Consider the following 26,214-nt stretch of genomic DNA (forward strand, 5'->3'; position numbering starts at 1 on the left):
TCTGACTCCAAACTCCACTATGGTGAAGACCAAAGAGCTGTCAAAGGACACCATAAACAAAATTGTAGCCCTGCACCAGGCTGGGAAGACTGAATCTGCAATAGCCAACCAGCTTGGAGTGAAGAAATCAACTGTGGGAGCAATAATTAGAAAATGGAAGACATACAAGACCACTGATAATCTCCCTTGATCTGGTGCTGCACGCAAAATCCCACCCCGTGGGGTCAGAATGATCACAAGAACGGTGCGCAAAAATCCCAGAACCACGCGGGGGGACCTAGTGAATGAACTGCAGAGAGCTGGGACCAATGTAACAAGGCCTACCATAAGTAACACACTACGCCACCATGGACTCAGATCCTGCAGTGCCAGACGTGTCCCACTGCTTAAGCCTGTACATGTCCGGGCCCGTCTGAAGTTTGCTAGAGAGCATTTGGATGATCCAGAGGAGTTTTGGGAGAATGTCCTATGGTCTGATGAAACCAAACTGGAACTGTTTGGTAGAAACACAACTTGTCGTGTTTGGAGGAAAAAGAATACTGAGTTGCATCCATCAAACACCATACCTACTGTAAAGCATGGTGGTGGAAACATCATGCTTTGGGGCTGTTTCTCTGCAAAGTGGCCAGGACGACTGATCCGGGTACATGAAAGAATGAATGGGGCCATGTATCGTGAGATTTTGAGTGCAAACCTCCTTCCATCAGCAAGGGCATTGAAGATGAAACGTGGCTGGGTCTTTCAACATGACAATGATCCAAAGCACACCGCCAGGGCAACGAAGGAGTGGCTTCGTAAGAAGCATTTCAAGGTCCTGGAGTGGCCTAGCCAGTCTCCAGATCTCAACCCTATAGAAAACCTTTGGAGGGAGTTGAAAGTCCGTGTTGCCCAGCGAAAAGCCAAAAACATCACTGCTCTAGAGGAGATCTGCATGGAGGAATGGGCCAACATACCAACAACAGTGTGTGGCAACCTTGTGAAGACTTACAGAAAACGTTTGACCTCTGTCATTGCCAACAAAGGATATATCACAAAGTATTGAGATGAAATTTTGTTTCTGACCAAATACTTATTTTCCACCATAATATGCAAATAAAATGAAAAAAAAACAGACAATGTGATTTTCTGGATTTTTTTTCTCAGTTTGTCTCCCATAGTTGAGGTCTACCTATGATGTAAATTACAGACGCCTCTCATCTTTTTAAGTGGTGGAACTTGCACTATTGCTGACTGACTAAATACTTTTTTGCCCCACTGTATGTACTCAAAATAATCCATACATAGAAACCTGGAATCCATCCGAAGTATGGAAGTCTCCGCCAGTAGATGGCTCTACAAGCCTGATGTTTTTACTATTCCACCTGAATTCCTACAATGTATAAACTAAATGACTACTGCAAGTTTTAAAGTATGGAATAGTGTATACAGAATGCCTCTCCAGGGACCTAAGGAGCAGACGGTCATGTTTCCTCTATTCCATCTCTGTTTTTGTGCAAGTAATGGCTTCTTGTGCAAGTTATTGCCCATTTTACTGTAATAGAAATGACAGTTCTCGTAATGGAGCAACTAAAAAGTGGTGTGCAGCGTAGAAAGGCCTGGCGCGTGTTCCAGGCTCATGTTCTCATTTTTCTTTTTTTTTTTTTTTTTTTTTGTGTGTATTTTTGCATTTGTGTTCTCATTTTAACAACCCTTTTAAAGTACTTATTATGAAGACGTACCCGAACTATCTAAAGAGCCATGTCCAGCACAGCTTTATGTACTGCATGGATGTCCAGCTTATTCTGACTGGTTAGCATTCATTTTACTGGACCTGAAATTAGCAAAAAAAAAATTCACATTCCAATACGGCAACACTTATTATAGGAAGCAGGGTCAATACAAATGTGGTGCGTGACAGTGTGAAAATCCTCATTGTATCTTTCAGTGCAGCTCAAAGCTACACGGTGACATTGAACTCACATCTAACGATTTCCTAGTGTCGCATTGCAACCTATGAACTCCTACAACACAGAGTTGCAAATGTTTCCAGTTCTGTTGGATTGTCTTCGGAAGTCACACATGAGTCACTCCATAAGCTTCAATATAAGCTAATTGAACCAGAGAGAGAACAAGCCTCACCCAAAAAAACTCCTACATATCAATTTTTTTTACAAAAAAAATAGTGTACCAAGAGGTTATACAATCGACAATTCGAGTAAAAACTAGGGCAGGATGATCCCCGCTAATATAGGGATATGTTACGTGCTATGCCCAAATACAAAACCAGTATACAAAATTAGCTGGTGTAAATATGACAAAATTAGGCCAAGAATATACAAAGAATATCAATGGAAATACTCTCATAAAAGCAGTAGGCAAAAGGCGCGTGTGAGTACCGGCGGGGTGATTCCCCTCTCTTCTTTAACATGGGTAAGCAAAGCTTTTATACATGTGTGGTTACCTTACATGAACACGTAGGGTGCCAAGAAAAAATTAACTTTGCAAATTGGTAAGTCTTACCCCTCAAATTTGTTCCTTTTGGCATAAGGGTTCACCATGTAAAATATGTTGACATTAAATTTAGATTTACCACTTGCTCAAGTACGTATATATTAAATATATACTGTATATCCTGCTCATCGTTATTGGCACCCACGAAGTTTAAGTACATAATGTGGACTATCTCCTGAAAAAAATGAATCCAGTGAAACCTTTTTTTTGTATAGAGCACTCCTGTTGAATACAAAAGAGCAAATGATAAACAATAATTTTAAAATAAAAAACAATGGGAGGGAAAAATAGAAAATCCTAAAGCATGCCGTGACACTGGTATTGGCATACTTTACATTAACTTAGTATGGAAACATATTTTGCTTCACCTTTGGTAAATCACAAATGAGAATCACCTGTGTTTGTCGGTGCCCATGTGACATGAATTATTTTGTTATAATCTACTGTATGTGATTATTGTTATGCTGTAATGTCTATTGTCTGTACAAATCCCCTCTGAAATGTAAAGTGCTGCGGAATATGTTGGCGCTATAGAAATAAATTTTATTATTATATTATTATTATTAGCCAATGAATGATGTTTTTAGTGTTTTAAAAAGCTATATTGTACACGCTATTCGTTTTGTCACAATGGTGAAAACAAAGGAGCTGTCTGAGGACATCAGAACTGCTAATATTAGCAAGCACAAGACTTCCAAAGACCTTGGTATCCCAGTTTCAACAGTGCACAATGTTAAGAAGTTTGCCAAGTATGGAATTGTCGAGAACCTCCTTGGACGTGGGGAAGGGGAAAATTGATGAGATGTCTTCAAAGGTTGGTGCGAATAGTGGAAAAAACACCACGCCAAAGACATGAAGGCCAACTTGGAACAGTCTGAGGTCATGGTTTCAACAAGTACCATAAACCATACTAAACAAAGCAGAGCTTTATGGGTGAAGGCCAAGGAAGAAACCATTGCTGAAGAAAAGACATAAAAAAGAAAGACTGATCTTTGCCAAAGAGTACCTTGACAATCCATAATCCTGGGAAAATGTTCTGTGGACAGAGGAAACAAAAATAGAGCTTTTTGGCAATGCAAAGCAACAGTTTATTTACAGACTGCACAATGAAGCTTATAGGGAAAATAACACCCTACCAGCAGTTAAGCATGGTGTTGAATCCATAATGCTGTGGGATTGCTTTGCTGCGTCTGGTACTAGAGGCCTTTACCGTATCACAGGAATCATGAAATCAGAATTATCAAGAGATTTTAAAGTGTAATGTGGAAGAAATCTTGGTTAGAGTCGAAGATCATGGATCCTCCAGCAAGACAGTGACCCAATGCACACATCCAAAAGTACACAGTAATGGTTGAAAAAGAAAAAGTGGAATGTTATAAAATGGCCAGCAATGAGTCCTGATCTCAATCCCATTGAAAATCTTTGGGGTGAGCTGAGATCTGCTAATGGAAAAAAGAACCCTGCAAATATTGAAGAGCTTGAACAAACTGCAAAGGAAGAGTGGGAGAAAATACCAGCTGAGAAGTGCAAGAGCTTATAGATGGCTACAAGAAACGTTTGGAGACTGTTATCAATGCCAAAGGGTGTGTACCCAAGTATTAATTAGGGGTGCCTTTATTGCAGCTAATGGTGTTTATTCTGTTTCTTCAGTGAAATTGCAACATGTAAGCTGAAAAACAATGTTTTATTGTATTACTTTGGACCAGTAATTAAAAAATCCTGAGGATATAAAATAACTATGGTACATGTCCATTTATTTCTGAAGATATTGTACATGCTATGAAAAAAATGAAGGGATGCCAATAATGATGACCAGCACTGTACTTCCACAACCTAATCCTGTGTCATGTGATATGGGGGTAATTTTAATTTTGCTAAGGGACTTTTCCCTTGCCTTTGCCTTTATGACATTCTCTCTTATGCCAAGACTCTTGTAGTTATCATTTTTCCATGACATACTCCTATACCTGCACTGTATTGGCACTTTATAAAGTTGTGGCCAAAAGTATTGACACCCCTGCAATTCTGTCTGATAATACTCAGTTTATTCCTGAAAATGATTGCAAACACAAATTCTTTGTTATTATTATCTTCATTTAATTTGTCTTAAATGAAAAAACACAAAAAGAATTGTCCTAAAGCCAAATTGGATATAATTCCACACCAAACATAAAAAAGAGGGTGGACAAAAGTATTGGCACTGTTCGAAAAATCATGTGACGGAAAAGAAAAATTGACAAGAGATTTCAACGCAAGATTATGCGGATGTTGGATAAAGAACCTCGACTAACATCCAAACAAGTTCAAGCTGCCCTGCAGTCCGAGGGTACAACAGTGTCAACCCGTACTATCCGTCGGCGTCTGAATGAAAAGGGACTGTATGGTAGGAGACTCGGGAAGACCCCACTTCTTACTCCGAGACATAAAAAAGCCAGGCTGGAGTTTGCCAAAACTTACCTGAAAAAGCCTAAAACGTTTTGGAAGAATGTTCTCTGGTCAGATGAGACAAAAGTAGAGCTTTTTGGGCAAAGGCATCAACATAGAGTTTACAGGAGAAAAAAAGAGGCGTTCAATGAAAAAAACACTGTCCCTACAGTCAAACATGGCGGAGGTTCCCTGATGTTTTGGGGTTGCTTTGCTGCCTCTGGCACTGGACTGCTTGACCGTGTGCATGGTATTATGAAGTCTGAAGACTACCAACAAATTTTGCAGCATAGTGTTGGGCCCAGTGTGAGATAGCTGGGTCTCCCTCAGAGGTCATGGGTCTTCCAGCAGGACAATGACCCAAAACACACTTCAAAAAGCACTAGAAAATGGTTTGAGAGAAAGCACTGGAGACTTCTAAGGTGGCCAGCAATGAGTCCAGACCTGAATCCCATAGAACACCTGTGGAGAAATCTAAAAATGGCAGTTTGGAGAAGGCACCCTTCAAATATCAGGGACCTGGAGCAGTTTGTCAAAGAAGAATGGTCTAAAATTCCAGCAGAGCATTGTAAGAAACTCATTGATGGTTACCGGAAGCGGTTGGTCGCAGTTATTTTGGCTAAAGGTTGTGCAACCAAGTATTAGGCTGAGGGTGCCAATACTTTTGTCTGGCCCATTTTTGGAGTTTTGTGTGAAATGATCAATGTTTTGCTTTTTGCTTCATTCTCTCTTGTGTTTTTTCATTTAAGACAAATTAAATGAAGATAATACCAAAGAATTTGTGATTGCAATCATGTTCAGGAAGAAACTGAGTATTATCTGACAGAATTGCAGGGGTGTCAATACTTTTGGCCACAACTGTACCTCCTATGCTCTTGCCATTTTGAATGATGGAGGATGTATACCCTTTTACATGTCATACTTTTTTATTTGTTATGGTGATAGTATGTCATTACATCCTGTATTTACTGATATTCTATGTATATTCTTGGCCTAATTTTGTCATATTTACGCCAGCTATTTTTGTATACTGGTTTTGTATTTGGGCATAGCACTTAACATCTCCCTATATTTGCGGGGATCATCCTGCTCTAGCTTGTATTGTTGATTGTATGACCTCTTGGTACACTATTTATTGTTCAATTAGCTTACATTGAAGCTTATGGAGTTACTCATGTGTGACTTGCAAGGACAATCCAACAGAACTGGAAACATTTGCAACTCTGTGTCGTAGGAGTTTGTAGGTTGCAATGCAACACTATAGGAAATCATTAGATGTGATTTCAGTGTCTAGTTTTTACATGTATTGTCGATTCCTTGACCTATTGTTACACTATTTTTTGTTAAAGAATGTTCTATGTAATAATAAAGTATTCTATAGCCCTGACCATACTAAAATTTGCTTGAAGAAAAAGTGGAGCAGTTACAAATAGCAACACATATTTTTTTTTAATTTTGCTACCTGATTGCTATGTACAACTGTTCCCCTTTTGAGATCAGAATGCAGTTATGTTAGAAAAATGATTGCCTCAAGAAGATGCCATTAGTCTGTTACCCCGACGCTGTATTTTCTATGATTCAGCAATTTATTTGTTTTATTTGTACATCTTTTTATGCATCAAATTTTATTTTGTGTGTATTGATAATTTGCTTCATTTTCAGAAATGATAATGTAGAAGCATCTTCTTTGAGAGTTAATTCAGGATTTGAAGAAACAGATGCAAAAATGGGTAGGTAAAGCTAAATTTATTGACTAATAATGCAAACAGTGGGGGCAGCAGATTAAAGGGAATCTGTCAGTAGAATCGTCCCTCCTAAGTTGTCTACAGGGGGTACGGAATGTATTCAGACCCCTTTACATTTTTCACTCTTTGTTTCATTGCAGCCATTTGGTAAATTCAAAAAAGTTCATTTTTTTTTTCTCATTAATGTACACGCTGCCCCCTATCTTGACTGAAAAAAAAAAAAAACAAATGTAGAAATTTTTGCAAATTTATTAAAAAAGAAAAACTGCAATTTCACATGGTCATAAGTATTCAGACCCTTTGCTCAGAAACGCCTATTTCTCTCACCCATGACAGCACCACGGAGAGAGGGAACCTACAGATAAAAAGGGCGGCACTTCTCCGCCTCCAGTTGGGTTCTTGTCCCTGACGGGTGACCTACAGGATTGCTGTACCTGAGAAGAAGCTGGTGGCCGACCTGTCTGGTTGCTGGCAGCGGGGAGGCCCCTGTCACTGCGGGTGCGGTGCCCAAAGCTCCCACCGCTGAGGCCAATATGGTCTGCGGGGGGAGGATGGAGCCGCTGCTCCGGAAAGGAAGCTGGGGCTCACGCGGACCCGGGACACACGCGCTGGCAGCTCCACGGTACAGAGGTGTACCAAGATGGCCACCGCCCTGGAAATAAACGTCGACTTCTGGGTCCCTGAGTCGGTGCTTACGCGGTGCGCTCTCCCCGGGAGAAGCGGTGCAGGATGGGAGCAGACGTGACGTCACACACCGGGAAATTCAAAAAGGAAGTGCCTAAGAATACTCCTGGCTGGAAGCGTCCTGTGACCAATGGAGGATAGCGACAAGCAGCAGCAGCACCACCACTGGCAAAAGGAGCGGGACAGGCGTAACTGTCGTTCCAGTAGCCACTCCATGCAGCAGGTCAGCTGCAAGGAGCAAGTCGCCATCAGGAAATCAGCCTGTACAGAACCTGATTCCACCTCCCGAACCGGTACCTGCAACCGTGCATTCCTGGGTGAGTGATCTTTGTGAATGTTCACCATTGTAATAGCTTAATGTCAGGAACACCGCACTGAACTTGCTCACTGAGCCAGTGCGCGTGTCCTGAGTACAAAAACAGTGCTCAAAGATACCTGTGGAGCGGGGCAGCAGTGGTGACGATGCGTGCTTCAGACTATCAGGACCTGAAGCACGTGACTGATGGGGGCGTGACCTAAGCTCCACAGAGCTAGGAGCTGCAGGGAAACTCCTAGAAAGGTAACTATGGGAAAAGTTACCAAGGGGCATAGACAGGGATGTAAACCAGATCAAGCCGGGTCAAAGCACGAGATAGCAGGACAGTACCAAAGGGTTAGACAGAGCGAATAGTCAGGACGTAGCAATAGATCAGAAAACCAGAACGGGCAATGGACGGTACAATAGGGACAAACTGTAACGGAGTAACAAAAGTCAAGCCAGGAGGTCAGAACTGGAGAAGACAATAGTACCAAAACGAGAGACGGAGTACTGTTATGATTGAGTCACCGTAGGAGGCAAAAACAGAAATGCTAGCTAAGTCCAGAAAACCAGAGAAGTTGGCAGCTATCGGATTGCAGACCCCTGAACCTATCAACACAACTAGCAGTAGCCGTGGGGGGCTCCTACGATGCCCTAGACCCCTCGATCACAGCCGGAGAATTAAATAGGCCTAAAGAAAGAAAGGGGAAATCTAAACTGCCCCAGAACAGACCCCAAAGCAATAGGCAGCCCCCAACATATAATGACGGTGAAGCAAGATGAAAATACTAACACAGACAGAAAGATAGACTGAGCAAAGACGGGGCCCAAGCTAACTAGATAGAAAAGGACAGGAAGGCTGCTGTCTGCAATCCGTGAAAAACCCTATGAAAATAAGAGCCAACAGACTGACAGTGAAAAAGGCCCTGAAGACTCTAGGCTTCAAAAAAGCTATGTCAGTACTCAGGAATATTCTGAAGACAGAGCTAAAGGCAAAAGGAGATTCTGCTCACCCCAGCAGGGAATGGCAGAATACAGAAAAGCAAGGAAAACAAAAAACAAAACAAAAATGCTAACAGGCAAAACAGAAAACTTAGCTTTAGAGGAGCAGGAATCAGACTGGTGTCCTAGAAGTCCACAGAGAAATCACCCGCAGGGCAGAAGGGCGTCGGCAGCCTTATATCCAGTCCGTGACTCCACTCAGCCAGTCATCCTCATTAGGCTCAGGTGCCTGATAATCAGGCTCATTACCTTCCTTTACCAGAATAGGGAGTTCACCAGACCTCAGTGACGAAGGGGAAAATGAACTCACAACAGAGTACAGAGTGAGGAGACAGACCGGGTCATACACGGGAATCAAACAAGCAATGCAGTATACACGCACACCAGGGGGGTCAGATACACAGCCAGAATAACAGTATAGCTGACAGGGAATCCTAGTCTGGAGTGAGTATAAATACCCCTCCCAGATCCAAAGAGAGGCCGGCAAAAGTTAACCCTGTGAGAACAGGACATTGTCCATGTCCTAACCTTGACACTTCCTTTCCCTTATTAGGGAAAGAAGGGGACAAAGAAGAACAGGGAATGCCCCACTTGTAGCAGAGCCTTACCAATATCATTGGATAAGAAGCTCTGCGAATCTTGCATACAAGAAGTGCTTTGTGAGGACACCCCGGATTTCGCCTTTGACCTAAGAGCCGTAATCAGATCGGAGGTTCAGAGTGCCCTTACATCCCTAAAACGGGGATAAAATAAAAAAGGACACTGTAGTCGGTTCCCAGTCAGATCCCTCGACATCGGGGGAAATTACCTCTAAGACCTCGGACTCCTGATCCTCAGACGAGGAAACGGGAGGACATAATTGTTTTTGCCCAGAGGAGGTAGACGTGCTAGTAAAAGCAGTAACGTCTATCATGGGGGTGTTGAACCCTCGTCCTGATAGATCGGTCCACGGCATAATGTTCGCAGGACTGGGCCAAAAGAAACGCAGGGTGTTCCCACTAAATGAGAATATGTACAGGGCCTAATCAAAAAAGAATGGGAGAAGCCGGACAGGAAGAACACCCTTAAAAGAAAATATCCCTTCGATGAAGAGGCGTCCACATCTTGGGACAAGGCCCCGGAGCTCGCCAAGGCCTCAAAAAAGTTCGCCCTCCCCTTCGAGGACATGGGTACCTTCCTCAAGGGGGCTTGGGAATCAGCAGGAGGAAATCTTAGGCCGACCATAGCGGCAACATGTACCTCCAGAGCCCTAATGGTATGGGTTGACCAACTCGAGAAGCAGCTAAGAGAAGGCACACCAAAAGATGAGATTCTGGAATCTATCCCAGTAATAAGAGGAGCTGCGGCCTTCTTGGCGGACACATCGGCCGACTCAGTTCGTTTATCATCCAAAGCAGCAGCACTGTCGAACGCGGCCCTAAGAACATTACGACTTAAATGCTGGCCAGGCGACTTACATGCTAAAATGCAGCTGTGCTCAATCCCCTGTGAAGGGAAGTTCCTATTCGGTGAGATGCTAGATGATATCTTCCAGAAGGCAGGGGATAAAGAAAAGGAGTTTCCAAACCTGGGGCCTGCAGCATTTAAGAGGTCCTTTTGGAACAAAAAGTTCTTTCAGAGAAGGCCTCCGAGGGAACAGAAGTGGGACGAGGGAAGAAGAAGAGATAGAGGGTTCCTCTTCGGTAACTCTTCCCGAGACAAGAAGCCCTCTAAGTGACAGTTTGCCCAGGGTGGGGGGAGATTAACCCTTTTCCTTCCAACCTGGAGGAAAATATCAAACAGCCCTTGGGTATTAAATATGATCGAGTCAGGCCTAAGGATAGACTTTCTTTCTCTCCTACCTCAAAAATACATGGTGACTCCGCTAAGATCCTCTACACGAGAGCAAAAAGCTTAGAATGCGAGGTCCTAAGTTTTTAGTAAAAAAAAGAGTCCCCCAGCAGGTTCCCCCTCAGGAGACGGGGAGAGGGTTCTACTCTCCTCTTTTTTTTTTTTTTTTTTTTTTTTTCTTAGTGACCAAACCAGACGACACGTTTCGAACAATCATAAATCTAAGGAAATTAAATGGATACGTCAAAAATCAAAGATTCAAAATGGAGTCAATCAAGTCCACCATCAAAATCCTGTTTCAACTGCTTCATAACTGTATTAGACCTCAGCGACGCGTACTATCACGTCCCTATTCACAAGGACTCCCGAAAATACTTCACACTAGCTGTCTCTATAGATGGCGAGATAAGGGAATTCCAATACAGGGCCTTGCCAATCGGAATATCTATAGCTCCACGAGTATTCACAAAACTAGTGGCAGAAATGATGGCCCACCTAAGGGAGCAGGATATATTATTAATCCCTTATCTGGACGACTTCTCAATAGCAAGCCACTCGGCCCAAAAATGCAAGGAACAGAGAGAAAGGGTGATGGACACTCTACAAAATCTCGGCTGGCTTCTAAACCTGAAAAAATCAAGGTTGGAGCCCAGCAAAGTACAGGAATTCCTAGGGCTAATGCTGGACTCGAACGAGCAAGAGTGCCGCCTTCCAAACCGCAAAAAAGAGAAAATTGTGCAAATAGTGGCAAGAGCAATACAGAACTCCTCCATGACACTAAAGGGCCTTTTACACACATCGATATCGCTAAAGCGTCACCGATTTTGTGACGCAACAGCGATATCGGTAGTGATATCGCTACATGTGACACTTACCTCCGACTGACCCCCACGCTTGCTATCGTTGATCGCGCAAGATCGTCCTAGTCCATTTCTCGTCGTTGGCTTCCTGCTGGCGCCGACAAGCGACTCCATGGACGCGAGAGGAAGTCGTCATCAGAGCTGCCGTCTGACAGGCAAGTAACGACCGCCGACTGCTGCTGCATTGCTAGTGAGATCTGCCTGTTTGGTAGCTCACTAGCGACCATTTAACAATGCACCAGCGATCCTGACCGGGTTGTATCGTTGTCGGGATCGCTGGTGCATCACTAAATGTAACGGGACTTTAAGAAAAGCAATATCACTGCTGGGGTCTCTCTGCCTGCCTGCCGGTGGTCCAATGGGCGCAGCTACAAACGAGGGATCTGCAATGGGATGTATTAGCCAGCCAGTTAGCATTAGGAGGCCAATTAGAGGGTTGTATAATCCTAGATTCCAAGACTATTCGTTCCCTAGCCTGTTAAAAACCTACTATCTCTCTTTGCATTACACATTCGGGGGACAGAGAACCAGAGAGCAGACTCTCTGAGCCGCACCCAATTGCGGCAGGGAGAATGGGTCCTAAAGAAGTCCATTTTTCAATGGATTGTAGAAATGTGGGGAACCCCAGACAGATGTTTGCCAACTTCAAAAACAAAAAAGTGGAAACATTCTACTCCCTAGACCCCAGGGGGATATGTTGTGAACACTCTTGACCTGCCTTCTGAGTTTGGGCTCCCTCTGGTGGTTGCTGCGGGTAGTGGAGCTGGTCGGATGGAAAGAAAATCACCTGAAGATGAGTGGAAGTCAGGTGTTACAGACTGGGAAGATTTAAGTGAGCAAGCTTCCCTCAGTTGCTGCTGGTGATTTGGTTTTCTTCCTGTGCATCTTGAAGTCTGCTTGTTCCTTGGTTGGTCCTGCATCATTCAGATAAGTTATTTGCTGGAATCTTTTTGCATTTGATCCAGTTTTGCCTTTCTCTGCTTTCTGCTTTGCTGTGTGGGTTCAGCATTGTTCCCTGCTGGGACTGGTGCTGGACCCAGTTTCATATGCCACAGCTTATGTCTGTTCAGTAATGCTAGTCCCCTGTTATATCAGTATATTTTGTTTGCTTCCAGTTCACACCAGAATGATGATCTAGTGGGGGAGAGGTCGTGTGGCCTCAGTATTTTTGCAGATCAGACGTGTTGGATTTTTTAGGGTTTTTTGCATGATTGCAGACAGTATCTTTCCTGTCCTGTGCTATCTAGACAGTTTGGGCCCCATAATTTGCTTACTCTATTTTCTGCCTGTGTTTGTGCCTCATCTTGTCTCACCAGCAATATATGTTTGGGGGCTATCTATTCCTTTGGGGTTCTGCTCTGGGGCAATTTAGCTTTTCCCTTTCTTGCTTTAGGCTTAGTTAACTCTTTGGCTGTGCCGAGGCGTCTAGGGCATTGTAGGTACGTCCCACGGCTAATTCTAGTTGTGTTAGGTTTAGGGGTCTGCAATCCGCTAAGTTACCAGCCTTTCTGGTTGCCTAGCTTATTTCCCGGCTATCCTCCTTGGAGACCTAATCATAACAGGGAACCTCGGGCTCTGTACGCCTTTTTGCTTCCATGGACCCAGAACCTGACATATGCCTTTCCCCTGATCATCATTCCGGCAGTCATAAGAAAAGTCAGAGAGGATGGAACGAGAATGATATTAATAGCCCCCTTTTGGCCCAAAAGAACCTGGTTCTCCTGGCTGAGAATGCTCTCGGTCACCGACCCTTGGATCCTACCGGATCTCCCGGACCTACTGTCTCAGAGGCCGGTATTAAACCCTCGGGCAGTGAAACCTCCATTTAACAGCATGGAGTTTGAAAGGGCACTGATGAGGGAAAGAGGGTTCTCGGAGAACCTGATTACCATACTACAAAACAGTAGGAAACCGGTTACGATAAGAACCTATGGGAAAACTTGGAAAAGATTTCTGTCCATCTCCGGGGTAAGAGTCCAGGATGGGGTCCAGATTAATAAAATTCTTGAATTTCTACAGAGAGGCCTGGAGCAGGGGCTGGCGGTTAATACATTAAAAGTACAAATAGCGGCTTTATTTGCCCTTTATAACCATGATGTGGCAGACAACCCTTGGGTAGCACGATTTATTAAAGGGAATCTGTCACCCCATTTTAGCCCTATAAGCTGTGGCCACCGCCATCAGAGGCTTATCTACAGCATTCTGTAATGATGTAGATAAGCCCCCGATGAAACCTGAAAGAGAAGAAAAAGAGAGCCATGACTGGGCTGTTAAGTTACAGGGCTATAGCCTGTTCAGAAATGGCCGTACAAAATAGGGGATATATGGGATGGTACTCATGTCGTTTCATTTTCCGAGATAAAGGAAAAGTTTCATATACCCTCTGACGACTTTGTCTTATCAGATTTTAAAAGATATTCTCCATAAATTGTTACTCAAAAAGTCTTTGAATCTAGATGTCGTAGTCTCTTTGCTTGGTAACATTAACTCTAGGACTAAATGGTCTCTTAGAAACATTTACTCTCGACTCAATGGAGACCTTACTTTCTCCAAACATACCTATATGGAACGGTGGGAGGTGGACTTAAGAATGACTTTTAGTCTAGAGCAATGGGAATATGCTATAGATCATTCATATAGATCTACTGCATCCATGGCCTTGCTGGAAACTTATTACAAGGTATAAGTCGGATGGTACTACACCCCAGCGAGATTAGCCCATATAAGTCAGGATGCTTCTTTATGTTGGAGGGATTGCCATTTACCAGGGAACCTTTATCATATTTTTTGGACTTGTCCTAAGCTAAAATTGTTATGGTTAGAGGTTAAAGCTCATGTGGCCAAGCTATCACCAGTTAACATTAATGTTACGCCCCAGATGGTACTGTTATCAATGGACATGGAACAGGTGGATGCTTCAATAAAGTATGTGTTGTTACACTTGTTTATTACGGTTAAAAACATAATAGCTCTTTTGTGGAGGAAACCTGATCCACCACCTTTTTCCACCGTTGTTGACAATTTACGCTTGCATAGCCAGATGGAGGAAAGAATTGCTCTCAATAACAATAGCTTGTCTAAATACCATCTCAAATGGGCTGTCTGGAATTCTATCTTTATGTAAACTTGTTCTTACTCTGGAAACGGTATTATTTTATGCATTAAGTCTGGACTGTATATTGTATCTATTTCTGTATCAATGTGGAGTTCTCTATTTTTTAATTCCTTTCCCTTACCCCTTGTTGCACCTTCTTTCCCTTATGAATTAAAAATTAATAAAATATTATTTGAAAAGAAATGGCCGTACAAATAAGCGAGAGGGAGGTGTGTGCTTACATGTAAAATCATCCTTAAAACCCATCCTGCATGATAATATATGTGAATCTAATGAAAATGTAGAGTCCCTGTGGGTGGAGATAAGGGGAGGGAGAAAAAATAATAAATTACTGATAGGGGTTTGTTATTAGTCTCCAAAAATAATGGAAGCAACAGAGAATATCCTCATAAAGCAAATATATGAAGCTGCGACTCAAGGAGAAGTCATTATCATGGGGGACTTCAACTACCCTGAAATACATTGGGGAACCGAAACCTGCAGTTCCAGCAAAGGTAATAGGTTTTTGACAATTATGCGAGACAACTACCTTTCACAACTGGTTCAGGACCCAACAAGAGGGGGGGCACTGCTAGACCTAATATTAACCAACAGGCCAGACCGCATATCAAATGTAAGGGTTGAGGGTCACTTTGGTAATAGTGATCACAAGATAATAAGTTTTCATGTATCCTTTAATAAGATGTGTATTAGAGGGGTTACAAGGACACTAAACGTCAGGAAAGCAAATTTCCAACGGATGAGAGATGATCTTGGTGCAATTAACTGGGACGATATCCTGAGACATAAAAATACACAAAGAAAATGGGAGACGTTTATTAGCATCCTGAATAGGACCTGTGCACAATATATACCGTATGGGAATAAACATGCTAGAAATTGGAGGAAACCACTATGGTTAAATAGAGCTGTAAAGGGAGCAATAAGAGATAAAAATAAAGCATTTAAAGAATTAAAATAAGTAGGAAATGATGAGGTATTAAATAAATACAGAAGATTTAAGTAAATTCTGTAAAAAAGCAAATCAAGGCAGCAAAGATTGAGACAGACTCATTGCCAGAGAAAGTAAAAATAATCCAAAAATTCTTTAACTACATAAATGGTAAGAAACTACAAAATGATAGTGTTGGAGTGTTGGCCCCGTTAGAAATAGTCTGGATGAAATGGTGGCTGAGGAAAAAGCCAATATGCTAAATGACTTTTTTTCAACAGTATTTACACAAGAAAATCCCATGACGGACAACGTGATCAGTGATAACAAAAATTCTCCATTAAATGTCACCTGCTTAACCCAGCAGGAAGTACGGCGGCATCTAAAAATCACTCAAATTTACAAATCCCGGGCCTGGATGGGATACACCCCTGAGTACTGTGGGAATTAAGTGCAGTTATATAGATAGACCATTATTTTTAATCTTTAAAGATTCCATAATAACAAGGTCTGTACCACAGGACTGGCGTATAGCAAATGTGGTGACAATATTCAAAAAGGGGACAAAAACTGAACTTGGAAATTATAGGCCAGTAAGCTTAACCTCTACTGTGGGTAAAATACTGGAGGGTTTTCTAAGAGATACTATACTGGAGTATCTGAAGAAGAATAACCTCATGGCCCAATATCAACATGGGTTTACAAGGGACCGTTCCTGTCAGACTATTCTGATAAGCTTTTATGAAGAGGTAAGTTCCGGACTGGACCAAGGAAATGCAGTGGACGTGGTGTACATGGACTTTTCAAAAGCTTTTGATACGGTGTCACACAAAAGGTTGATACATAAAATGAGAACAATTGGGATAGGGGAAAATATGTGTAAGTGGGTTAAGAGCTGGCTCAGGGATAGGAAACGAAGGGTGGTTATTAATAGAGCACACTCGGACTGGGTCACGGTTAGCAGTGGGGTACCACAGGGGTCAGTATTTGGCCCTCTTTTTGACCTTGTAGGGGGCATACAGAGTAGAATTTCAGTATTTGCAGAAGACACTAAACTCTGCAGGTTAATCAATACAGAGGAGGACAATTTTATATTACAGGAGGATTTATGTAAGCTAGAAGCTTGGGCTGATGGCAAATGAGCTTTAATGGGGATAAATGTAAGGTCATTCACTTGGGTAGAACAAACAAAATATATACATATGTGCTTAATTGTAAAACACTGGGCAAAAAATGTCACTGAAAAAGACCTGGGTGTATGGGTGAACGACAAACTCACATTTAGTGTCCAGTGTCAGGCAGCTGCTGCAAAGGCAAATAAAATAATGGGATGCATTAAAAGAGGCATAGATGCTCATGAGAAGAACATAATTTTACCTCTATACAAGTCACTAGTGCGACCACACTTAGAATACTGTGAACAGATCTGGTCTCCAGTGTATAAGAAAGACATAGCTGAACTAGAGCGGGTGCAGAGAAGAGCGACCAAGGTTATTGGGAAACTGGGGGGTCTGCAATACCTAGACAGGTTATTACACTTGGTGTTATTTAGTTTGGAAAAATGAAGGCTTAGGGGTGATCTTATTACAATTTATAAATATATGAGGGGATAGTACAAAGACCTTTCTAATGATTTTTTTTACTCTTAGACCTGTGACGGGGACAAGGGGGCATCCTCTACGTCTGGAGGAAAGAAGGTTTAAGCATAATCACAGATTCTTTACTGTATGAGCAGTGAGACTATGGAACTTTCTTCCATATGATGTTGTAATATCAAAAAAAAGTATGGAATGGACAAGGCAACTGTTAGGTGGATTCATAACTGGCTTAGTGATCGGACCCAAAGAGTGGTCGTAAATGGCTGCACATCCAGTTGGAAGAATGTCTCAAGTGGGGTACCACAGGGCTCTGTCCTGGGCCCTGTATTGTTCAACATCTTTATCAACGATTTAGATGAAGGAATTGAGGGTAAACTGATTAAATTTGCTGATGACACAAAGCTAGGAGGGATAGCTAATACTAGAGAAGAGAGAGAGAGGATTCAAAAAGATTTAAATAAACTGGAGAAGTGGGCAGCAACTAACAGAATGGTTTTTAACAGGGAGAAATGCAAAGTACTACATCTGGGCAATAAAAATGAAAAAAGCATATATAGAATGGGAGGAATAGGGCTAAGTGACAGCACATGTGAAAAAGACTTGGGTATACTAATAGATCACAGACTGAATATGAGTCAACAGTGTGATGCAGCAGCAAAAAAGGCAAATGCAATTCTAGGATGTATTAACAGAAGCATACAGTCTAGATCACGTGAAGTCATTATTTCCCTCTACTCCTCTTTGGTCAGACCTCATCTGGAATATTGTGTCCAGTTTTGGGCACCACATTTTAAAAAAGACATCAACAAACTGGAGCAAGTTCAGAAAAGAGCGACCAGAATGGTGACCGGTCTGCAAACCCTGTCTTATGAGGAAAGGTTGCAGGATTTGGGAATGTTTAGTTTGCAAAAGAGAAGACTGAGAGGAGACTTAATAGCTGTCTACAAATATCTAAAGGGCTGTCACATTGTAGAAGGATCAACTTTATTCTCATTTGCACAAGGAAAGACTAGAAGCAATGGGATGAAACTGAATGGGAAGAGACACAGATTAGATATTAGAAAAAACTTTTTGACAGAGTGATCAATGAGTGGAACAGGCTGCCACGAGAAGTGGTGAGTTCTCCTTCAATGGAAGTCTTCAAACAGAGGCTGGACAGACATCTGACTGGGATGATTTAGCGAATCCTGCTTTGAGCAGGGGGTTGGACCAGATGGCCCAGGAGGTCCCTTCCAACTCTACGATTCTATGATTCTAATAAGTGATTCCCTACTAAAATTTAAGAAGGGTCTGGATGCCTTTCTTGAAAAATATAATATTACTGGTTATATTCAGTAATTTCCTTGATATTGCATTGATCCATGGAGCTAGTCTGATTGCCGTATGTGGAGTCGGGAAGGAATTTTTTTCCTCAATGTGAAGCTTACTGATTGCCACATGGGTTTTTTTTTGCCTTCCTCTGGATCAACATGTTAGGGCAGGTTAGGATAGGATATGGGTTGAACTAGATGGACTTAAAGTCTTCCTTCAACCTTAATTACTATGTTACTAGGTTTTTGGTGATAATTCTAAGCGGTATGTGTGGAGAAAACCAGGCACTGCTCATCACCTGCTTAATACAATCCCAACAGTGAAATATGGTGGTGGTAGCATCATGCCATGGGAGTGTTTTTCAGCTGCAGGGATAGGATGACTGGTTGCGATTGAAGGAAACATGAATGCAGCCAAGTACAGAGATATTCTGGATGAAAACCTCTTCCAGAGTGTTCTGGACCTCAGACTTGGCCAAAAGGTTCACGTTCCAACAAGACAATGACCCTAAGCACACAGCTAAAATAGCAAAGGAGTGGCTTCAGAACAACTCTGTTACCATTATTGACTGGCCCACCCAGAGCCCTGACCTAAACCCAATTGAGCATCTCTGGAGAGACCTGAAAATGGCTGTTCACCATCCAACCTGACCAAACTGGAGAGTATCTGCAAGGAAGAATGGCAGAGGATCTCAAAATTCAGGCGTGAAAAACTTGTTCCATCATTCCCAAGAAGACTCAGTGGCTGTCCTAGCTCAAAAGGTTACTTCTACTCAATAATGAGCAAAGGGTCTGAATACTTATGACCATATGATATTTCAGCTTTTCTTTTTAATAAATTTGCAAAAATTTCTACACTTCTGTTTTTTTCAGTCAAGATGGGGTGCAGAGTGTGCATTAATGAGAAAAAAATGAATTTACCAAATGGCTACAATGAAACAGAGTGAAAAATTTAAAGGAGTCTGAATACTTTCCGTACCCCCTGTATATGGGCATGTAGATCATAGGAAGCTGAATAAAATGATACATTGATATCTGCGATCTGATGTATTTTTCCGGAGAAGTCCACGTTTTTCTTATATGTAAATGAGATTTCCAGGCTATAGGGCAAACACTGATCTGGGTGAGAATCTGCCTTCAGAGATTCTTTTATATAAAGGGGAGTTACCCACGTGAGAAATGTAACACAGGACAGTAGGACTGAACTTTGTCCCTTTACAAACACATTTTTTGCAGCTCTCTTGAGCTCTGCCGTATTGTAACAATATTGCAGACCTGACTGCCTGTGAGGTGGAAGCTGAAGCTGAGCTCTGCCGTATTGTAACAATATTGCAGACCTGACTGCCTGTGAGGTGGAAGCTGAAGCTGAGAGGAACCTGCAGATGTGTCAGATGATAACACACAGCTCTGCAGTGAGATCAGGAGAGCAGAGAGCGGCCATTACATATCACACTGGTAACCATTACATATCTCACACTGGTAATACCCCCTTCATGTAAAATAAGCTCTGTAGACAGATTCTCACACAGATCTATGTACGGCCCATAGTTATAAACTCATATACATATAAGAAAAATGTGGATTTCTCTGGAATAAGACATTGGATCGCAGATATCCGGGTATCACCTTATTCAACTTTCTATGATCTACATGCTCATAGGCAGCTAAGGAGGGACAATCCTACTGACATATATTTCACTGTCAATTGTTTCAACATAGGACTATGTCAGTATAAAGATGGCGTCTGATCTCTAAACTGTACCTCTCATGCTGGGACTCCCACCCAAAATTGAAGACTGAGGGCTTGAGGCTAGATTGGGTGTGTTTGCCTATGTCTCGCCTGCCGAGATTCTATTTTGGAGTGAATGGTGCTGTAAAGAAAGTGTGGTTGTGAAGGTGTTAAAAGTCTAGAATTGAATATGGAAAGTGTAGCAGTGGCATATGATGTATTCTCTGAACCTTTTATTATCTCATTAATCTTATTTTGTCTTCGTTCCCTCATATTATACTGCTTCTTCATTCTGCATTTACTCCATTCCTGTTTCTTCTCAATCCCATGTCTGTGTCATTAATCATGTTATCGCCATTGTCATATTACTGTGAATAGCCAGACATTATAAACCTTTCTAGTGGGAAAAAATAATTATCTACTCAATTCATTCCCAGGAACATGGTATAGAATAGCTTAACCAGCGATTTGTTCTTGTAATGGAAAAAAAACTCCTTATTAGTCAGGTAACTTAGAGAGTTCTAACTTATAACTATATCATCCATTCACATCCATAGGTTAGTTGCTATAAGTGTCTAATTGCTGGGTGTCTGATTATGTAGTTTTTCCTGAAATTCCTTTAAAGGGAACCTGTCACCAGGTTTTCCTCATATAAAGTACGGCCAGCACCTATAACCCTCTGTTACAGTATACTAGAATGCTGTATGTATGTCCCCAATCCGCTCTGCAAGGCACAATTAAGAGCTTTTCTCATGCACTGTGGTCAGGTCAGATGGATGTCTCTGGTCTAGGACCCTCCACCTCCTCTCTTCTTGTGATTCCGTCCTCCTTTACTGTTTCGAGTGGATGATGCGTCCTACGTCATCACAAACAAAGTTGCACTCTGTAGTGCTAAAGCATGTAAATATGAAATATACTAGAAATAGGCCTGATGTTATCGCATCGGGAGTGCGGTGAAATTAACATCTTTGTATGCTTAGTGGTGCTGACAGGAGTAGTGGACATGTCTCACACCAGTTTGCGGCGGGTAGAGCGCGCAGTTGTGACTGTTACTGCGCATGCGCGGGAATAGCGGTGACATGAATGTTACTTGCACACAGGGCTGTGGAGTCGGTAAGCCACAGTTGCGACTCCGACTCCTGGATTTTATCAGGCTCCGACTCCGGCTCCGACTCCGACTCCTTCATAAATGGCCAATTCATAACAACAAATTTACTGTTGTAAAATATTAAACATCGTGCTTATTCAGTTTCTCACCATCATATAAGTAATCAGACCACTTAGAGCAAAAACTACATTTATTAGAATACAATTAGAATATAACAAATAACTTTTATAAACTTTTCTAAACTGTAAGTAAATATGCAATAAACACTTTTATGCAGTTAATAAGAAGAAATCTATAAATTTGTCCTCAGAAAAAGTATTGCCTCTGTCAGATCCTCCTTCATGGATGCCCTCAAATCTGATCTAATTATTTTGAGAGCAGAGAACAACCTCTCTACACTAACTTGTGTTGGTGGCAAAGCAGTAACCACTCGGGCAACATCTCTGACAATGTCAGGATACAGAGGAATCGCTTGTTGCACTGTTATTTTTGATGAACGGTCAAATTTCGCAATTTCTTTTAGTGCACATGAAAAATTCTGCTGAAATGTACTGGCTGTGTTCCTTGATGGGGATGACTCTTCTTCTATGCGGGAACGCTTTGCACGGTCCTTGTGATCCAAATATTTTTCGAAATTAAATTCTTCATCAGTTGATGATGAGGGTGAAGATGTGGCAGGACGACCAAATTCTTCTTGTTCCTCCTGACTGTTCTGCAACCCTTTCATCCTTACTGCTATTTCAAACAGAGCTTCTTTTCCTTTACTTAGCTGTTGATCATCTAGAAGAATCCGATGCATTGGGTCTACATAAACAGCTGCCAAAAGAATGTTATTTTGTAATAGTAGCTCCTCTCTCCGTTTCATTGATGTAGCAATGCCACTTGCAATTAACCCTCCTCTTTGGGACAGGCGAAACATCAGGTTCTTCCACTCCTTTAAGAAAATACCTGGAGTTAAGTCCTCTGCTTGTAATTTTTTAGTCACTGTAAATGGGTGCTCTAGCAATTTTTCCAGCTCAGTCACCTGATTCCACTGACTTTCATTTAGCGTCAGTTGAGGGTTAGCCATGTCTACAAGAAAGGTTTTCAGTTCAACCAAGCGCTGAATCATTAAGTAAGTACTGCCCCATCGTGTGGCTTGATCAATAATTGCCCCTTTTCCAGCACGTCTCTTCAAAATTGAGTCAACTTTAGGGGTTCTGGCAACAGTAGCCAATTTTCTCACCTTGCCAATCAGTGCAGCAGCATGTCCTTCTTGCAGACTGTCTCTTATAGCCAGCTGTAGCGTATGCACAACACAGCGCATGTGATGAATGAAAGAACATATTGACACAGTTTCAACAAGATCATCTAAACTATCATGTTGCTTTTCATCTGAAGCAACTTCAGTTTGCTCCTCAGTTACAATACTGTGTTCCTCTATTTCAAACATTTCTGTGTCTGTGGACCCAGAATGTTCTTCTAGCTGCTGGTCACCATCATTACTCTCATTCATTCGCTTAATAGTACTTATCATATTTGAAGCATTGTCAGTTACGACAGAAAGAACTTGCTCTTTTTTAAGTTCATAGTCTTGCAGAACCTTTTCCACCAAGACCTGGAGAAACTCACTGGTGTGATGAGCTTTGGTGTCTTTTACTGCCAATGTCTTGGTAACTATTTCATTTTTGTCACAAACAAATCGGACATTGATGGCAAAATAGTTCACTCTGTGATGTGTGCAGGCATCCATTTTAAGAAACAGAAAGCGTCCCTTGAGAGTTTTTTTAAGTTCTTCCTTTTGTTTAAAAGCTTCTTCGATTACTAATTTTCTAATACTCTCTCTCTCCAGAGAAACACCAAGCTTGCGGGCCATTTCCCCATTCAGACACATAAAAGCTGGTCGTGAAAATAATGAAATAGGCACACTATCCTTTACAACAAGCTCTATGATGTTTTTTAAATGTATCTACTGTCATTGTCACAGTAACTTTGTCACTGACAAAATATCTTGCAACTGATGGCTGCAAAGTTCTCTGCTCCTTTGTTTGGCTGGAAGAGCTGGGCACTGGTTCATTGGTTTGGATGCAGTCTTTCTCATCCACTGCTTTCAGTACTTCTGGATGAAAGTGCTGTAAATGTCTCTTTAGATTAGAAGCTCTGGTAGGAGCATTTTTATCTTTGCCTGAATATGCACTCATCTTGGCTTCACAGCATTTGTTTTCGTCTGGATCATTTGTCATACACTGACAGACATAACGTTTTTTATCTTGAGTGATGGTGAAATGTTCAAATACAGCTGATTTAATGTGATGCTTCTTTGACATTCTCAGGTTTTTAATTCTGCATTCACAATCCAAATGACAATTGTTTTTCCTAAAAACAATTGTACAAAATTATTGCCAGGTCGTACAACTGATATAGTGGTCAGTAATACTGTTATTATTCCTCATGTACTCACAGTTAACTGATGCAAAGTTTGTTGAAAGGATAATACTTCTTACAGTCTTCCTCTTCTGAGTAGCAGGCAGCTGTGAGATGCTTGGAAGACGCACACCTAGTATGATCTAGTCTAGAGGAGGAGCTTTACTACTAAGAATTTGCAACACATTTTCACTTTCAGTTTCATACATTGTAAGTAGGGGGGTTGGGGCAGCATGAGGTTAACCAAGTATAAGATTAGATAAGGGCAGTGGAGAACAGTGACAAGAAGTAAGAAATGTCTCTATCTCCAGCAGAACTGCTTATCACTGTTGTTCATAGTTTGATAGAACATATATATTTGAGTAACATTTATAAAATTCATATGAAAGTTCAATTATGAAATATTAATACATTTTTTTTAAAGCTGGAGTCGGAGTCGGTACATTTCTACCGACTCCGACTCCTACCAAAACTAACTCCGACTCCACGACTCCGACTCCACAGCCCTGCTTGCACAGGTGCAGTTCGTGGCCTTGCAGCCACAAACTGCGCTCTGTCTTCTCTCCCGACCTCTGCCTCTGTCCTCTTCTCTCCCGGCCTCTGTCCTCCTCTCCCCCGACCCTTGCCTCTGTCCTCCTCTCCCCTGGCCTCTGCCTCTGTCCTCCTCTCCTCCAGCCTCTGGCAGGCCCTACTTCTGTCCTGCTCTCCCCCGGCCCTTGCCTCTGTCCTCCTCTCCCTCAGCCTCTGGCAGGCCCTACCTCTGTCCTCCTCTGCCTCTGTCCTCCTCTCCCCCGGCCCTTGCCTCTGTCCTCCTCTCTCCCGGCCTCTGGCAGGCCCTACCTCTGTCCTCCTCTGCCTCTGTCCTCCTCTCCCCCGGCCCTTGCCTCTGTCCCCCTCTCTCCCGGCCTCTGGCAGGCCCTGCCTCTGTCCTCTGCCTCTGTCCTCCTCTCCCCCGGCCCTTGCCTCTGTCCTCCTCTCTCCCGGCCTCTGGCAGGCCCTACCTCTGTCCTCCTCTGTCTCTGTCCTCCTCTCCCCCGGCCCTTGCCTCTGTCCTCCTCTCTCCCAGCCTCTGGCAGGCCCTGCCTCTGTCCTCCTCTCTCCCAGCTTCTGGCAGGCCCTGCCTCTGTCCTCCTCTCTTCCGGCCTCTGGCAGGCCCTGCCTCTGTCCTCCTCTCCCCTGGCCTCGGCCTCTGGCAGGCCCTGCCTCTGTCCTCCTCTCCCCAGGCCCTCAGCCTGCTGGAGACGTGCAGCGTTTGCCTGGCCAACATCCAGAGCTGGAGCCCGTGCCTACTGCCCTGCCTGAACTCCGTGTGCCTGCGCTGTCTGCCAGCCCTTGCTCCTGCGCAAGTGATATACACGTCACCGCTATTCCCGCGCATGCGCAGTTCGTGGCTGCGGTGCCTTATGGGATTCGGGGACAGCAGCCACTGGCGATTATGTAAGTAGATGAATTGCATTACTGGTCTAGATAATAAGAAAAAAATGGAGTTACTTAACACATAATTTGGCCAATTCATCCATTCGCAGCGAAAAGGCGATCTCCAGTTTTGTTGAGAACCTATCTAGTGTGAACTCCTCTCTAAGCCTAAAGCCTAAGTTTATGGGTAGGTAAGATCCTGCCGCAAATAAAACCACCACAGGATGGAGGGCGAAGTTCTCAGTCAGAGAGCTAATATGCAAATAACAAAAGACTGACTGACTTAGAGAGGTATTCACATTAGATCGGTTCCCAGCAAAACCGAAGACCATCTTGTCATTGGGCATGCATGAAATTATGTGCTAGGTATCTCCATTTTTTTGTTATTATCTAGAGTAATATTGCTATTCATATTTCATATACCGTATATTCTCGAATATAAGCCAAGATTTTCAGCCTATTTTTTGGGGCTGAAAGTCCCCCTCTCGGCTTATATTCGAGTCATATACACCAGGGGGTCGGAGGGGGAGGGGGGAGGGGGGGTGGTGGTGTCAGGTCATACTTACCCGTCCTGGCACGGTCTCTGCAGCCCCCAGATTCTCCGTGATCTCCCTTCCTTCCTGCATTTATTCATGAGGTGTAATGAGCGGTACCACGTGACCGCTGAAGGCAAGAAGGGAGATCACGGAGAAGCTGGGGGCTGCAGAGACCGTGCCAGGACCGGTAAGTATAGCGATACTCACCTGTCCGGGTCCATCGCTGCTTGCTGCTGTCTGGCATGTCATCTGTCAGTGACGTTCAAACAGCAGAGGGCGCGGTGACGTGGTTAGTGCGTGCCGTGCAGTCTGAACGTCACTGACAGATGACGTGCCAGACAGCAGCAAGCAGCGACACCTGGCCCCAGCAACGGAGAGGTGAGTATGTCACTTTTTTATTTTTAAATGCGGCAGCACATGGGGGCATAATGTATGGAGCATCTTATGGGAGCATAATCTATGGAGCATCTTATGGGGGCAGCATATAGGGGTATATTCTATGGAGCATCTTATGGGGGCAGCATATGGGGGAATAATCTATGGAGCATCTTATGGGGGCAGCATATGGGGGAATAATCTATGGAGCATCTTATAGGGGCATAATCTATGGAGCATCTTATGGGGGCAGCATATTGGGGCATAATCTATGGAGCATCATATGGGGGCATAATCTATGGAGCATCTTATGGGGGCAGCATATGGGGCATAATCTATGGAGCATCATATGGGGCCATA

At 42.9% G+C, this 26,214-nt stretch overlaps 1 protein-coding gene across 1 annotated transcript in view; it reads left to right on the forward strand.

Moving 5' to 3' along the window:
• CAAP1 (caspase activity and apoptosis inhibitor 1) overlaps positions 1-26,214 on the forward strand; it is a 67,757-nt gene that overhangs the window by 25,947 nt on the left and 15,596 nt on the right. Inside the window, exon 5 of the mRNA XM_073543684.1 lies at positions 6,577-6,644. Within this exon, the coding sequence (XP_073399785.1) occupies positions 6,577-6,644 (68 nt within the window). The remainder of the gene's footprint in view (positions 1-6,576; positions 6,645-26,214) is intronic.

Source organism: Dendrobates tinctorius, unplaced genomic scaffold (assembly GCF_039654945.1).
Source record: "Dendrobates tinctorius isolate UK_male_01 unplaced genomic scaffold, ASM3965494v1 ptg000134l, whole genome shotgun sequence".
Taxonomy (NCBI): Eukaryota; Metazoa; Chordata; class Amphibia; order Anura; family Dendrobatidae; genus Dendrobates; species Dendrobates tinctorius.